Source organism: Trematomus bernacchii, unplaced genomic scaffold (genome assembly GCF_902827165.1).
Source record: "Trematomus bernacchii unplaced genomic scaffold, fTreBer1.1, whole genome shotgun sequence".
Classification (NCBI taxonomy): domain Eukaryota; kingdom Metazoa; phylum Chordata; class Actinopteri; order Perciformes; family Nototheniidae; genus Trematomus; species Trematomus bernacchii.
This window is the reverse complement of record NW_022987342.1, coordinates 8,050,049-8,068,246: the sequence shown is the minus strand read 5'-3', so window position 1 is coordinate 8,068,246 and position 18,198 is coordinate 8,050,049. Positions and strand designations below refer to the sequence as shown.

The following is an 18,198-nucleotide window of genomic DNA, read 5'->3' as shown; positions in this document are numbered from 1 at the left end:
CTTCTAAGTTAATTATGCTTCTGCCATGATGTGTTACATCATCAATGAAGATCAATGAGCCGTTCAGAAGAAGCAATACAAGAACAAGCCATAACTTTACCTCCACCATGTTTCACAGATGAGCTTGTGTGTTTGGGATCATGAGCAGATCCTTTCTTTCTCCACACGTTGGCCTTTCCATCACTTTGGTAAAGGTTCATCTTTGTCTCATCAGTCCATCAAACTTTGTCCTTGTGAACTGTTAAGCCTTGTCTCTGTGCTTTTTGGCAAATTCAAATCTGGCCTTCCTATTCTTGTTGCTAATGAGTGGTTTGCATCTTTTAGTGTAGCCTCTGTACTTTAGTTCCCAAAGTCTTCCGCTAACGGTGGATTGTGATACCTTCACTCCTGCCCTCTGGAGGTTGTTGCTGATGTTTCTTTACAATTCTCACAATGATTCTGTCATCAACTGTGATGTTTTCCTTTGTCGACCAGTTTGAAGTCTGTTGCTCAGTAAACCAGTGCTCTCTTTCTTCTTAAGGACATTCTAAATGGTTGTACTGGCTATGGCCAATGTTTGTGCAACGGCTCTGATAGATTTTCCATCTTCTCTCAGTTTCAAAATGGCTTGCTTTTCTCCCGTAGGCAGCTCTCTAGTCTTCATGTTGGTTACACCGTTTTGACTTTAAATGCAGTCTGCACAGGCAAACCCAAAGCTAAAATTGAGAGTCGACATGCAGTGCTATTTCTTTTTTAGCCCTTCATCCCAGCCCTATCTTATGGTACTGAGATGGATACGATACATGATTATTAATGTTGATTGAATATTTATCTGACACACAACAGCTGTCAAATCAAGACCTTTGCAAACTGTACTCACAGAGTAGAGGTTCCTTATCATGAGTTCATTATCTTTTGAGTTATGTGACTTTGTTCTGCTTAGGGGCACAGTCCGTTTATTTATAGTTGTTAACTACAATACTTGTATAACACTACTCACTATTGAAAATAAATGAATAATTAATTCGATTTTTCTTTGTCAGTGTCAATAGAGAAATTGGTTAATAAAGCTAATGTATAAACAAAACAAATACATGGGGAAAAGGACATTTTGTTGACATTTGTAGTTTGTAAAGACAAAAAACATTTTGTACCAAAAAAGCATTTACCATTTCTTTTTTTGCATAAATGTAATTTTTTGGGGGAAACATGTGACGTTTTTCTTTAGCATGTTGGTCGACAGTTCTTTCGAACAGTGAAATCCCAGCATTTTCAGCCGGTGATTCCTCTGAATACCATTCCCATACATTTTAATAAACGAAATGGTAATCCAGTCCAAAGTAGGGCTTGTCAGTACCTTAACGTTTATCCTTCATACAACACGCACAGCTGTTCCCAGTTGCTCAGGTTAGCACATTAAAAGAATAGTCACATTATCAGGACTAATAGATGCCTGGTTAACATTTTTACTCAATCCTTTCTTTTTCAGTAGAAATATAATTTCATGTTTTTTTAAGAAAACACTAAAATATAAAGCAAATTCGTTGGTATTTCCTTCAAAACATTACTATAGTTTGAAGTTTTAGAACATACCACAGCTCCAGAAGTGTATCCATGAGAGTGAAGTCACACAGAATGCAAGCCTCCACGGTGGCAGGTTAATATTTAGATTCTCTTGTATTGCCATATGCTGTACATCTTTTTTGACTTTGATTTTTGTTTTGTTGCCCCCGCAGATTGCTGCTCTGCAGAAAGGAGGAGACAGCTTCCCCCTCACAGCCGCCTCGGGCAAAGTGCTTGGAAAGGTGCGTCAAAGGACACACACACACACACACACACACACGCACACGCACACACACACACGCACACACACACACACATACACATACACATACACACACACACACACACACAGACACAGACACACACACACACACACAGACACACACACACACACACACACAGACACACACAAACAAACTTTTAAACAAAGGTGCTGTTTTGTTGCTGCTGACTTCAAAGAGCACCCACCCTGCTAGAAGTCATACACCGTATATATTAGGGTCATACTGAATTACATTCCTCTGCCTATCAGTTACAAGAGACATTTATTTTTCCGTCCAGGCCTTGCGAAGCTGCAACAAAAGCTCTAAGCCGGTGTACGTGTCCGTTGGCCACAGGATCAGTTTGGACACAGCTGTACGCCTCACACACTCCTGCTGCCGCTACCGAGTCCCAGAGCCCATCAGACAGGTATACACACACACACACACACACACACACACACACACACACACACACACACACACACACACACACACACACACACGACTACATTAAGCGCCCCCCCCCCCGCAAACAATATAAACATACATACGTATGCATACTTTTTTTGACAGCTATTCAATTAAACGAGTCACAGGTCCAAACTGCACCACTAGAAAAAACACCCAATAAGTCTGAACTGCATGTCCTCGAGATTGTACATGTTCTCTTGTCCTTCACAAGGTGCACAATTCTTTGTGCATGCTATTTACAGAACATTTCTAACAAATTATGCTAATGCAAATGTTGCATTGGGGCAGTGGTTCTCAAACTTTTTCTGTCAGGCCCCCCCTTTGGAGAAAAAAAAAAGTCGGGCCCCCCCAACACAAATAGTCACGTAATGGGTCAAGTTAACATTTATTAAAATACATCAATATGAACGTGAGCATTCCTTTCAAAAAAATTAAAAAATCACTTTGCTAGAACAGTGATAATAAAACAATGCTCCATAATTCTGTGTGGTAAAAAAAAAAAAATACATAATACAATTGTGCAATCCCTTTGCTAGAACAATAAGTTATAATACTTTGCCACTTTGAAATCTGTGCAAGAAAATGCTGATATTTGGCAAAAAAGTGTGTCTTATCATTAGTGGCTGCAATGAGCCTGTGTTGCACTGCACATTTCTTCAAAACGGGGTTGCAGGCTCAGTGGCGGCGCCAGAGATATCTTTTGGGGGTGCTGTGGGGTAGCTTGACGTTTCATAGAGGGTGCTCAAACATGTAGGGTTTCCCATTAATGTACCGGTCAAATACACAGTACACCCGCGACTGTTACAATGAAGGCTCGATAATCAGCTCACGGCATATAGGTGTAAGCAGGGGTAAAGTGCTATTTTTATAGGTGGTGTGTAGACCTCACATTTTTTTTAAATATTGAAGTTAAATGCATCAATCTGGTGCACTTTGAGAGCAAAATGAAGAGATCTATGGATACATTTCTCAACATCCATATGAAACAGAACTGTAAACAGATTTACTTTTTCTTTATGGATATTTTACAAATCACCCTTTTAAACTTTATTCTTTTTTTACTGTCATATAGTATTTCATACCTGTTTTTCATTTATTCTCTTATTTTTTTATAACTATAATGATCATGACTAAAGTTAACCATCTAAACACTCAGAGAGTCCTTTAGTTCACTGAGCTGACGTTGTCTGAGCCTCTCAGTCTGACAGGAGAGGACTCTCCTCCACCTTGTTGTTGAAAAAGCTCCCTATATCCGTTAGCGTAGCTCGCTAGCACCAGAAGCTAACAACAACGATCTCCGGTACCGGTGCGCTCTCTCTCTCTCTCGCTCGCGCACGCACACAAAATGGCTCGTTCCACACACACACAGAGCCGAGCTTGAATGAAACACAGAGACCCAGACGTAATTGTACTGTACTGTATCATATTATCTTCGAATCAATAATTGTTCAAATTATGATTTTTCTTTTTTTTAAAAACCATTTTTCCTCCTGGTCTCTCGCGTCCCCCCTGTCATGCCTCTGTGCCCCCCAGGGGGGGCGCGCCCCCCACTTTGAGAAACACTGCATTAGGGTAATTGTGTCGGGGACATTTCCCCAGTATAAATGACGCCTATGGTGACAGCAAACATTTTGTAGCTCCAAGGCAGACAGACAATCCTTTTTTTCGTGCCCTGGAGCAACAAATCTGTGGCTTTTATACTAAAATACCTTTGCACAGACAACATGACGTAGGTGTGTCATTTACTGTCATTCTGCAACAAAGGATTGCAAAAGGAAATGCTGTTGAAGTTCATTTATTGGTTATTATTCCTACATCTGAGTGACAAGCTGATGACTAAGTATCACAAACTGGTGTCATTTATCAAACTGCTCACTGACCTTTACGCTTCATTTGTATTTTTGCGTTTTTATTTGTTCTGACAATTAAAACAAAAATTGCTTGTGTTTACGGTTGTAACCGGCAGTGTCAGCGACTTATCTTGTAAGTCTGTGTGTGTCGTCAGTCATGTCAAAATGTGCCTAAAAACCTTTTTTGTCTGTCGTTTGACAGATTTAGCCTCTCCAATAGTGTCACAAATGTACAAGTTGCAGTTACACACTTTTACAGATGTGTAGTCAAGCTCAAAATGAAAGCTATGTTTAAAAATGGCTCTGGTGCGATCTAGCCCTGGCTGATGTGGTTGCATCAGAAGATGGTGTCCTTTTTTTATTTGAGAAGTTTAAAAAAAAAAAACCTACATGCGTGTAGATTATGCCTTAGAGCGTTTCTGAATCACATGTGTAGGGAGGGAGAACAAAGTTAAAAGAGATTTAGGATAAAAATACAAAAATGTTAACAACCCAACTGCAAGATAAAAGTACTTTAAATTGAGGAAAAGTGTGAACAGAAAAATGTTCAGGTTAAGGAGAGTAGTTTTGACAAGATCTAAAAAAGTTTTGTCTCAAACATGGATAGTTATTTTAAAGGCAGTTATAAACGGATCCCTCGTCCTGCCTCAGGCTCTTTGTCTTCCTGCCACTAGGCTGTGCTGTGCTTCTGCTGCTCACTGTGCTTTAACCCAATGCACAGAAAACACATGCACACACGCATCTCAAAATCATTTTTTTGCCAGTGGAGCTGCAATATCAATGGCTAGCTCATCCCCTCCAGTGTGTGTGTTTATTTCATCAAAGTGTATGTGTGATGTGTTTAGCTGGTGGGAGGAGGAGGGACTCAGAGTGGACATCAGAGAGAACCACGCACACTCTCACCTTCTCTGACCACTCTCTGCCACCTCTGTCTTTATTTCTCTCTCTGTTCAACAGTTTCCCTTCCTCTCCCTGACTTCCACTTTATCCTTTTTTCTCTCCATCTTCCACTTTTGCCCTGTGTTCTTTCCCTCTCTGCCACAGATATTTTATATTCTCTTTATTGCTGACATCACAGAAAAACTCTCACAGATCGGGGTTCTTGCGAGTGTCATGTTCAGAGCTGAACTCTGAGTTGCTCTTTCGTGGGCAAGACTCATGTCCCAAAAGGCTCGAGAAACCTCAGTTGCAGCTTTTTGGGGAGAAAAAAATCAAAAAGCTGTCAATCTGAGAGGATCACTGAGTGACGTAACGGCTACGTTTTTGAAGTTTGAAGTAGAGAAGAGAAGCTGCAGTATTCTGCCCCTCTGTCCAGACTCTTATCATGGCTAACTGAGGGCAAACACATGCAGACCTACTAATACAAGTCCAAAGAAGGCAAGAACTCCACAGATAAAGGCTGACAGTGTGTTGTGTCAAGTTATAGTTCTCGTCCAACCATAGACTGTACAGTGACTTTGAAAGCACCATTGGTTTGTTGATTACGGTTTTGAAGCATCAAGTTTGGCATTTTGCCTGTTGCCATCTTGTTTTTTTGGATTAAAGGTCCCATGTCATGGCCATTTCTACTGATGCTAATTCCATTGTTGAGGTCTACTAGAATAGATGTATATTGTGCAATGTTCCAAACTCACATTGGTTTCTCATACAGCATCTCTGTATAGTATGTGTATTCACTCTCTGTCCTAAACGCCTTGTTGGAGCTCCTGCCCCCCCCTCCCTATGAGCCCAGTGTGCTCTGATTGGTCAGCTCGCCCACTCTGTTCTGATGAGTCCACCACCGTTACAGCGGAACATCAGTGATTATGTGTTACAATGGCGTTTGTTAGCAACCAGAAAATGACACCAGTAATGACAAACAGATGAGAATGCTGCGTGGGGTCTGGGTGCCGTGTTGGCGGGACGTTGCGAGGCTCGCTGCTCCGTCCTTTGAGGCTCGAGGAGTGGACAGTGTGAGCTGGGTTACTGGTGTCGTTTCCTGGTTGCTGTGTGGGGTCTGCGAGACAGCGAGACACCGCGGAACCCAGCCCGAAACCAGCCCGAACACACACACACCCGCAGCCTGGCTGTGAGTCTGTGTGTGTGCTCACACACAGACTCACAGCCTCGCCGCGTCCCGCCGTCTCAGGCTGAGAAATGTGTGTGCTGTGTGTGTGTGTGTGTGAGAAAGTCCGCGGATTGGTCCATTTGGACCAATTGGTCCATTTGGGTATGGTTACGTCACCATACCCAGGAAGAACAAAATGGAAAAAGAGAAATCTCCAACGGGGCGTTCTGGGGCAGCATAGACAGGTCTTTTCTGTGTTTAGAGTTTTACTCGCTACAGGGTGTACTTTGAGGGTTTGTGACTCTGCAGACCGTTTACATCCAGAAAAAGCTACATAACACACAAGGGGACAGGTAATAACCGGAAAAGCATGTCATGGGACCTTTAAGCAAGTGTGTCGAGTCAAGTATAACACTGAGCAAATAATTTAAGGCAACCAAATAGTTCAAATGAACTTTTTTGTAATGCAAACACAGGGTCAAAGAGTTAAAGTTCTAAATCAAAAACAAAGAGTGCCAAAACCAAGCTTGTAGCCAACTGTCAATCACAAGGGAAGCCCCGCCCGAAAGCAGCCTGATTACACATCAATTTTAATCTAAATAGGACCTTAATTTACAAAATGATCAGCATGCTGTATTGAAGAATACAAAAAATGTGCAATTGAGAATATAATCTATGAGAATATTAATTTAGTCAATAAATCAAACGAGAAGTACTGGACCTTTTCTCGTAGACTTCTATACAATCGGCATGTAAACAACACATTGATAATTTCGAGTTGTTTATCTAACGTAACAGGTCTTTCACAAGGATTTTCCCATGAAGGCCACAGTTTATGGCAGCATTTTCTTAATCATCAACCATTCAGTGAGCCCTCATACCCTGAAAGGAATCTGCATTCTTAGTTTCTCCACTGATCTAAAGGTAGGGTAGGTAAGTTTGAGAAACCGGCTCGAGATCGCTAGAATTTGAAAATACACAACCGGAGAAAATCTGCCACTTCCTTATAGAGCCCCTCCTCCAACACACACGAACGCGCACATGACCAATGAGGGCACGAGATAAGTTTGTGCACAGATGGAAGGCTGACAGGCAGGTAGGCCATCCAGTTATTTTAGCCGGGCCGGCTAAAATGATTGGTCGTGCTTTTTACAGTACTACAGCTTCCACAGATGACATTTTTTTATGGATTTTTTGTCAAAGCACTTAAGATATTCATTGCTATCGGGATGTTAAGAGCATTCCATGGAATATAACAAAAAGTGTATCTCGAGCCGGTTTCTCAAACTTACCTACCCTACCTTTAAGTTTTAAAAATTATTTAAAATAAATGAAGTTATAGTTAATTTTATGGTGACCTCCTTGTGTGAAATTTCTTTTTTTCTTTCATTTTCTAGTATTTTCTAGTTATTTTGTCACTGTAAATGACTTTGATAAATTCCTACCTTGAGACCTGAATATTTTCATTTATTTTTTCGTTTTAAAAACGTACTGCTTGTTGGGATTTCGCCATGATTTGAAGGTCAAAGACGTATTTGGGTAAATCATGGGAGCCCTCCCGGGGAACTCTACTGATTTGGTACATGAAGGTCAGGTCAGTCAGAGTGCTACGACACAAAGTCTGCTTTACAAACTGTGGGCATGGAGTTTGGAAGACATGAGTATTCACAAGCACAAGGGTCTCATTAAGATATACTGTACTGGATGCATTTATCCCTGGGGTTTATGATCTGACACTGACATAACCCCCCTGCCCGAGCAGCCCTTCCCTCTCCTTGGTAAGAAAATGCTTCATTTTGCAACTTCAAGTGCTTTAACTGCCCCCCCGAGCGGTCAGACACTGCTGCAGCTGTTACTGCTCTTCTGACTGCTAGAGGGCCAACTGAGCAGCCACACTACAATAACTAACTTTTAGTATCAGAACACTGCATGCTGCTGTCCCTGTCTCCGCACTCAATATCCACAGCTGGGAGAAGTACTCAGATCTTGTACTTGAGTAAGTACCAGAGTGTAGGAATACTCTGTTACAAGTAAAAGTCCCGCATTAAAATGTTACTCAAGTGAAAGTACAAAAGTATTAGCATCAACATATACTTAAAGTACCAAAAGTAAAAGTACTCGTTATGCAGATTGGTCCATTTCAGAACAATATATATGATGTGTTTTATAATGATTGATCATTAAAGTGTTCTCAAAGCTGGTAAAGGTGCAGCTAGTTTGAATGACTTTGTATACTGCAGGGTAGCTTGAGAATTTACTCCAGGTGGAACTAAAGTCTGATTTAACACTTGATTATATTTCACATTATTGATCCAGATCTGTAAAGTAACTAAAGTTATTAAATACATGTAGTGGAGTAGACATTTACTGATGGTGCAATGACCTAATGACTGTATAAAAAAACATTTGTACTGACAAGACCTTTATTAAGCAATTTGCATAATGTTTTTATATGTATAAGCAGTGCTTTTCTGTCTATATGAAGACATGTACGATTTGAAGAAGCAGCAAACTTTATGTCAATCCTATATTTCAGAAGCTGAAGAAGGATAACAAACAGGTTTATTCATCAACGCTGTTTCATTGATCAGTTTTCTGTCGAAAAATCAATCGTCAGTAGCTCAGTCTATGGGGACTTGGTAGATGGAGGGGTGCCTGTACGCCTGGCTCATGGGCACTCCCACCGTCACACACTGCTCCCTGAGGGTGTGTGGAGCTGGCTCAGGAGGGAGAGCAGTCATCCAACAATCAGAGCTCAGCTTTGAGCCCCAGCCCTGCAGCTGACATGTCGAATGTCGTGCGGCAAATGACTGAACCCTGTGTGAATGTTAGCCTGATGAGCAGGGGTCTCCTTGTATGGAATCCTTCGCTTCTGTTTGATGGAAAGTGTATATGAGGCTTGCTGTAAATGTTTGAATACTCGGATTTGTAACGTGACCTGCTGCTTCTTCAGAGTATCAGCACACTGGTGTTCTTTTTCTAAAACTCTAATTGCAAATGAACCCTTTACTCTTTTTCTCTTCCCCTTCTTCTCGTCCTCTCTCTTCACCATCTTAAGAGATCCTCTCACTTTACATCATGCCTGAAACGAACCCCTCCTTCCACAGCTGAGATATTCACAGAGAAAGATGAAAGGAAAAGATGACATCATGGTTGGATTCTGCAGTGAAGGCTCATGTGTGAAAGCACTGCAGCAGAATCTCATATATTCCACAAAGCTAAAACACATGCACATACAGACACACGCACGCACAGGTTCAAATCAAAGTTTATTTTTAAAGGTTCAGACTAATTCACGCCCCATCTCAGCCGGGCTCCCTCACACCATTAAATTCTCACACTGTCTATGTCCCACCTGCGTGTGAAGGGAGTAGAAGGAGCTGACACCTGTCTGCATTCATCTCCGGTCAGTGTGACATCAATAGAGTGACAATTTGAGGTCAGAGAGAGGAAGCTGACGCATCAGACGGATGTTGCATTAGCGGCCACTCTGATCCCTCTAGCAGTACATTGTGGCTGCGGCTCATCGTCTCTGTCCACAGAAACTCATTCCTCAGAGCTCGGCAGCATCTCATTGTGTTTCACTGGCACACTGCCATCATCAGAGCTGGAGCTGACTCTTCTGTTGATGCTTATTAGCAGAGTTGAATCCAGTTATGAAACAGTGTTGTGATACATCATCTTTTATTTGCAGATTTATTGGAGCTACAAGTCTCAAAGTGAAGAAAGACCTGTAGCTAAGTGTATGAAATTGTGTTTCAGTAACAAACCAAGTTGCGGTACTGTTTTTTACTTCCGTAACATCATCATCATCATCATCATCACTATGTAACACTTGCGCTTCTATTGGCTAGCGCTTCAACACATTGCACGTGATAGGATCAGGACATCTGTAAGCGGTTGACCAATCAGAACAGATCCGGCCAGCTAACCAATCAGAGCAGACCGGGCTCTGGTTTCAGACAGAGGATGAAAAGAGGAGCAAAGCATGCAAAATTATATAATTATATAATATAATTATGAAATATCATTTCCAATTTTAACGGTATGATCTCTAGATCTGGGTCTAAATAGAGCAAGTTCCTGTTCCTTCCTTCCTGTCTTTCGGCCGTCAATTAAAATCCTCTAATGGACAGCAGTAGAAGTGAAACCTAATTTTGTGAGCTCTGAGCTAATGTTCTCTGACAAACACACTGGTACTGTGTCAGTGGTTCTTAGTGGAATTAGCTGGCCTGTATCTTTAGCAAACTGATACAAAAAAAGAAGGAATAAGAATGGTTGTAATGGATGGCATTAAGTTTGCACAATAATTATAATATCTTTAGACATTGCACGATGAAAAATTGAAGTAAACAGTAATAGCAAGATAGCTGATTGCATTGGTTATCTGCAAGCTTCTGTTATGTTATGCAGAACAAAAATAATGGGCTGAGCAACTAATAAATATAAGAAGATGTAAAGGACCATTACCGAAGACTCAGTCCTCTCATTCCAACTTCTAGAACATGACACGCCACTCAAGTTGTCAAAGTTCACATTGGCTTTGTCTTCATTTTAGTTTGCGACCAACTTTTCTGGTGATGTGAATAATGTGAAAACTAGCTTATAGCTAACTTTAGACGGACTGAAATGAATCATTGTTACAGCCATAAGAAATAAAACATTTGTGCCTGAATTTGTTATCCGCAACATAAAATAAGAGCACTGAACCCAAGAGTCTGTTTAGAAATATTCAGGAAATATTGGCCAGCCACACCAGGGGGCCTTAGAACCTTCAGCCCCTCCTCAAACTATAAAGAAACATGGCATAAATTAAACTTACTGTAACACCAAAAACATAAAACCTAGCCTTCCAGGTCTTCCATCCTAAAAAATAAACAAAAAGTAAACAGGGACAAAATAAACACACAATCACCTGAACTGAGGTGAGCTGAGGACTGCAAACAAAAGCCTCCTTCTCCTCCAGCCTTCCTAATATATGGCAGCCGAGAGCAGATCAGGTGCACCTGAGCAAAAGGAACAAAGAGGAGAGGAGAGAGAATACAAGAAGGAGGGAGCCACAACACTTGTTTACAACACTTTTACCACTGCCACTGTTTCACTATGTTTTAGCGCCTCACACACAAATATTTCAGTGGTTGTACATTGTACATCACCAAGACAACGTTTTGTTGATCTTGGTCTCTCTGCCTTTGTCTTAGAAACATCTGATTAAAGAGATTGTCGGAAAACAAAAGGGACCAACCACCATGACACCACATAACACGTAAATTGCACAGTCCCATGCTGTGGGTGTTTCTCAATCGCGAGTAAAGCTGCTCCAGAGCCACTATTTCAAGCATACTACGTCATCGAGTGCCGCCGAAGTACTGTTCCAATCTCCAGCATACTTGGAAATCTACCGAGCCCGGCGTACTCCGTTTGGAGAAATATCGAGGCTGCACATGAGTAGACTCCGCGGTCTTAAAATCCCCACAATGCTTTGCGCACGGACCAATTTCCCCAAATCTGTGGCGGAAGATGTAAGGCGGGGCCTCTCATATGACGCACACCTGCACACTTGCTAGCGTGTTCCACTCTTCGTTTTCCGAATGCCAGGAAGTATTCTTGACTCGCTTCTGAAGCAAGATGCTCGGCAGACATGTGCTACCAAGCAAGCGTACTCGCGATTGAGAAACACCCTGTGTCTCAAACCGCGTACTTCTGCACTTACATTTGCTGTTTTATGTGCGTCCTAATTCAAGGTACGGACAAATGCAGTTCACTGATGATGGGCTCATTACTGTAAAAGGGAATGTTTTCACCCTTAAAGACCGGCATCTGGGCTACGTAACCCAAGTTGCGGGACCAGCAACGATTGCGTTTGCTCTGGTAAACACAGCTACAATAATTGGATATATATACACAATTTATTAAACGTACCACTACACTGTGTTTAAAAGAAGCCACCATTCAATGAGTTTGGTTAATTGAGCATTTTGCTACAGTGAACGATAACCTTTCTAGCTAGCTGGTTAGCTAGCAGTGATTGTCACTTACTGTGAGGACACAGCCGCCATGTGTTTTCGAGACAACACTTGTTCACACACTGCACAAGTCTTTACAGTGTACAACATGGTTTGCTAAGGAAAGTATCCAAATTGAGAAAGAAAAGTGTCCTCATGTTTCCTTTCACTCCTCACATCCAGGCAAACATCAATCCAGTGGACTGATCTGTTTCAACACGTTGGTTTATGTTGCCGTGTCACGTGTGTTGTCCTGGGCTACTTTGGTCCATTGGTCATTAACTCAGGATGAAATCCATTAGTCCCCAGTCCCCCCTCTTCCTCCTCCTCCTCCTCCTCCTCCTCCGCACACACTGATGGGAAGGCATCCACATGTAATGGGACTCGGAGGAGCAGCCTGAGACGAACAGTAACAGTTTCCTGACTTCCCTCTGTCTGAGAGCTTTGCTCTGAGCGGAACTCACTAATTATGTTCCCTCCTCTTCTGAAGTCACCTTTACACTGTGTTGTCAAGTTGTGTACTCACCTTATACCAAATGTTTCCAACAATTTTCTAACCCAGATAAAAGTGGCGTGTTGCATTTGTGTGCCAGTAATGGAATTGTATCCCCTGAGCATGTATTACCTTTTGTTGTCCGCCAGAAATCATTGTAAATGTGCTCTATAATTCCGATTTAAGCCTGATTTGTATGATATTGGAAGATTTTACCATATCATCTTTTAACCGTCTGAAGGACTTTAGTCATACTTTGGACGTCTGATTTTATGTTATCAGAGAAACGTTAGCCTTTATCACGTAGCACCTCCTTCATGTGTTCACCATACAAACTCAGATTTTTGATGTGCTTTATTTAGTGTTTTTACTGGTTTTACTTACAGAAGTGTACGAGACATCTGCGTTAATTCCAGTAAAAAGCTCCTGATGAACAATGTATTAATCCTCAACGACACCAAACCCCTGGTTGTCGATATTGTTGGGATTCAAAGCCCCCTAGTGTCAGAAAATGACAAATTGTATATTCAAAGTTTGTCTTGCTAAGTACAGGTCTATGAGCTTTCTGTGTAGCTGACGTTCACCCATGGCAGCATTAAAGCCCCGCAGAGCAACCAATGACGGAAAGACTCTTTGGATATTGAATGTGTACAGTTTCCCCACTAAGAGGTAATAAATGTGGCTCCACGCCTCTGTCTGCATTTCGGGTTTCCATACACCCCCCCCCCCCCCCCCCCCCCCCCCCCTCCCCTGTGCAGGAAGACAGAAAATGTAAAAGCTGCACTCCCAGATTGCAAAAACAGATGGAATTTCAATGTGAGTGATAGGCAATGGGGAGCCTGCTTGCATTGGGTATAAGGGGAGAAGAAGAAGAGGAGGAGGCGTGCAGTGTGTTTGTGTGTGTGAGCGCCTCAGATTTATATTGCTGATGTGTGTTTTTTGTGCAGTTATTGAACACCAGTATATATTTGTATCTGCGAAGCAGGATTTTTTGTTTGTTTGTTTGTTTTAGCGCTGCAGTCTGCGGATGCAACAATTCATTGTGCACCCTGCAGGCCATAACAAAGTGGATATCTTTGTGTGTGTGTGTGTGTGTGTGTGTGTGTGTGTGTGTGTGTGTGTGTGTGTGTGTGTGTGTGTGTGTGTGTGTGTGTGTGTGTTCTCTCTCATGTCACCACATCCAGCCTGTGTGTGTGTGTGTGTGGTTCGCTTTTGATGAGTCCCAGCTTTTTAAACTTCCCCTCACCTTATTGTTCTCCTCGACTTTGTTCGTCCTCACTGTACTGTTTTCCTCTTCTGTCGGCATCTCTCATCCATCCATCTATCTCCACCCCCGCTGCTCCGTCTCCACCCTCTGAATAATTCAGGCCTTCAGAGCTGGTGTATTTTTGGTTGTTGTCACCTCTGCAGTAACACAAACACGGCCCATATAAGCAAACACATACACACTTAGACAGGCAGCTTTGCCACAATGAACACACACACATACCGATTCACATGCTGCCAACTGCAACAAAAAAGTACCTGGCGTTGTGAGACCGTTGAGACTCGCGAACTGGGAAGAATTATTCTTACAGGGATTTCACACCATCACTGTGCTCCACCCTGTATCAGCACTGCTATTCCAGCAATGAATACTAATATACACTTTCCTGTACACAAAGTTTGACTGTAAAGTAGTGTGACTAGAAACTTATGGTGCTTGTTTTTTGGTTTTGTGAATACTTCTCCTTATCAGTTTTCTTGTATACGCTGAGTTTTGTGTTTTGTGCGGAATAAATAAGATGGTGTTTTGAACTTTTTAACTAAAAAGATGAAGACAGCAGCACATTATACAGACACCATTTTTTTCAAATTTTGAATCCATAAACAAAATAAATGCCAGAAATTGTAGTAAATTGAAATTTGAAAAACCTTGAAAATTGAAAAATTGAAAAAATGTACATATTATCTCGTTTTAAGCCTAATTTTAAAGATACACTTTTTAGAGATTGGCAAATTCACCCCAACATGTTTTCACCATGTAAAGGAGACTCCTGTACACTGAGTTGTTGAGTTGTGTATTCACATTGTCCCAAATGTTACAAATCATTTTTAAAGCTTGAAAAAACAATGCGTTTTATTTGTGCGCCAGAAATGACGTTGTATCCCCTTGCTTGCATTAGTTTTGTGTTGGAAGCCAGAAGTCACCGTAAATGTACTTTTTATACAACTTTAAGCCTTATCTTTATCATACACTTTTTAGAGATTGGAAGATTTCATTATTTTGAGACCATATGAAGGGTTTTTCTTGTCTTTTATGCATCTTGATGTCAAGTTATTAAAGAAACATTAGACTTAAGCTCGTAGCCCCTCCGTACTGTGTTCACCGGAGGATTTTCAACGCGCTTTATTCAGTGTTTGTACCAGTTTTACTCACAGGAGAGAAAGAGACCTCTGCGATAACTGCAGTAGAAATACCCTGAACGATGAACAACATATTAATCCTAGGAGATGCTTGATCATAAATGATTGTTCGGTAACCACTAACCTAACAGGATGAAGACAGCAGCACTTTTAAATACAACTTAAAGGCCCATTTTAAATCTGTAGTCAAGGAACATGTCAGTATGTAAGTTCCCAAACCTCCTGTACCTACACTGGCCATCAAGCTAACAAACGCTCTTTTAAAGCTACAGTTATTGATTTTTCAAAAACAGTTTCTTATCTACACATTTAATAGACACTATACACTACAACAATATCAGCATTGATTTGGATTTGTCTACACTGGTCACAATTGTTTCCACAACTCTTGAGAATTCTTTTTTTCTAATCCATTATGTTCCCCCGTTAGTTCTTAGAATGCTGTGGCAGCCAATGGGTGAATCAGAGCACTTTTCTGAAAGCAGAGGCTTCAAAGTGCAGAAGATTAACCAAACCAATGAATGAACTAAAAGCATTTAGTGAAAATATTGATCAGTGCCGCTTTAAAAATCAATACAAAGTTTTCAGAAAATAACTGAGATTGACAATTGTGATGACCTGTCAATGGGAGGGAGCGGAAACGCTGCCGTCACCAAAAAAGTTAAAGCCAAATAGTAAAAAAGACAGAAATCAGGACAGCTTAGCTGGGAGAGGGAGCGGAAACACTGCCATCACCGACCAAGCCGACACCAACCTGTCCGTCGAAGTTTTCCGCGTAGCCGGCCACAGCTCCTGGGGGACGGGTAGCCCGTAGCCCCGACTGGAATAGTCGCAAAACTACACACAGCCGGCTGTATGCGGGGAAATCCTTAGATCTAACGTTCCAACGAATGCTGTAGGTTACAAAAATGCAACCACGGTACTCTCGCGAAGCGAGAAGATGAAAAGGAACCAATCTGCTAATGACGCCGGCCTATGTAGCCGTCGTCACGTGGGTCACAGGTGACTTTGTTGTTATTAGGTACTCGAACTGCGCATGCGTGCGATGGATATATCCAGTGCTAAAGCACCGCCTCTGGCGGTCAGTAGGGACGAAATAGAACTGTGGCCGTTTCTCAATCGCGAGGATGCTGGCTTGGTAGTCGTGTACTTCCAAGTCACTTCCTTCAGAAACGAAGCAAGTATGCTTCCAAGCCTCGGAAAACAAAGAATGGAACAGGCGAGCAAGTGTGCAGGTGTGCGTCATATGAGAGGCCCCGCCTTACATTTTCCGCCACAGATTTGGGGAAATTGGTCCGTGCGCAAAGCATTGTGGGGATTTTAAGGACGCGAAGTCTACCCATGTGCAGCCTCGAAATTTCCCCCAAACCAAGGACACGGCCTCGGTGGAATTCCAAGTATGCTGGACATTGGAACGGTCCTGCTGCGCCACTTGATGACGTAGCATCCATGAAATATTGGCTTGGAAGCCAATATCCTTGCGATTGAGAAACGGCCCGAGTGACTTCACACAATCAGGCCTATAGAGAGGCGAAGTCCCGCCCATCTACTTCCGACCCATGGGACCTTATTTCGGAAAAATTATGCATTGAAGTCAATGGGGAGAGAAAGATTATCTTTCGAACCCGTTTGAATTGTGCCACAAATTACACATATGATGTTTGTCAATCTTAAAAAATCATTTCCATGTCAAAAAAGTCACAGTTTGTTGTAAAACTGTTGAAATATAAGACTATGAAAAATACGCAACTAGAAAGACTACAAATCCCAGAGTCCCGGTCCCGCATGCTGGCTCTTATGGAACCGACTAACTCCCCTTGTGTGTATGTACAGCTCTCAACATGCCCAGAATTGTAGTGATTTTCACCTCTTTTAATACTTTTCGCCTCATTCTGAAAGAAAGAAGTGAAATGTGCCAACGTGACTTGGAGATGTAGGTCATTGAGCGGTTCACACAAAAAAAAGTGTTACTTCACAGTTTTACGACACATTTTAATTTTTTTTACTTGTAAAATTATCTTTTAAATTGACAAACATCATATGTGTAATTCGTGGCACAATTCAAACGGGATCGAAAGATAATCTTTCCCTCTCCATTGACTTCAATGCATAACTTTTCCGAAATAAGGTCCCATGGAGCACAACCGGAAGGGGAGGGACTTCGCGTCTCTATTGTAATGCACTTTTTACAGACAAATGTCAGAATAAACCCTTGTTACAGAGGTTTTAAGTTAACCCTACTACAATTACCCCTAGTAAAGCCCTTAGTATTTGTACAATTGTTTAAAGGGGACCTATCATGCAAAATGCACTTTTGTACGTCTTTTATACATGAATATGTGTCCCCGGTGTTCCAGGGAACTCACCAAGTGTCAGAAAACACAACCCTCTCTATTTTCCTCCATACCCAAATCTCTAAAAAAGGGGCTGCAACGGATCTGATAAAAACGTATCCAGATTTGAACACTGTCCTGACGTCAGGACAGTGGTGCTACGGCTATTGGGCCAACTCTCCACCTATCAGGAGGAGACAGCCACGGCCATTGCCGTTCGAAAGCGCTGGAGACGCTGTAGTACATATGCCAGGCCTGTAAGTGGCGCTGTAGTCTGCCACAAAAGCAGCGAAGAAGACTTGGTTACCATGGTTACCCTTCTGTTTATTCTCCGCTGTGGCTTTCTTTCTCCCTCCCCGAGGCAAGCGTTTGCTCCCGCTGCTTTAATTCAATGCAATCCCTCCCCGTCGAGGCAAGCACTGTAATTCTCTCCGGTTAGTCCACCAGCAGATGACAAACACCCACCTCTCCGCCTCTTCCAAGGAACGAGGGGACCGTGCGGCAGAGTTTCAGTTTCAGTTTGTTTTCGCCGGTCAAGATGTCCGTTAAAGTTTAAATCTTCCGGACAAAATTAGAAAACAAATGAATAACGACTCTATAGGCCTATAATAACACGGAGGACGGAGATCTCTTTTTCTCCCCCTCTTCTGACAGCCCAGCAGCTGATCAGAGCACGGCTCTCCTCTCCTGCAGGGGGGCGTGGTCAGCTGCAGCTCACAAAATCAGACCCGTAGACAGCAAACAGCACATAGAGTGAAATGAGGCATGGCTAAAATGCATGATCTGTT

The 18,198-nt window shown here is 42.1% G+C and overlaps 1 protein-coding gene across 1 annotated transcript in view; it reads left to right on the top strand.

Moving 5' to 3' along the window:
* Window positions 1-18,198, top strand: part of LOC117481001 (endonuclease V-like) — a 92,696-nt gene that overhangs the window by 20,221 nt on the left and 54,277 nt on the right. The window contains exons 6-7 of the mRNA XM_034128433.1: window positions 1,716-1,784; window positions 2,104-2,232. Coding sequence (XP_033984324.1) covers window positions 1,716-1,784; window positions 2,104-2,232 — 198 coding nt within the window. The remainder of the gene's footprint in view (window positions 1-1,715; window positions 1,785-2,103; window positions 2,233-18,198) is intronic.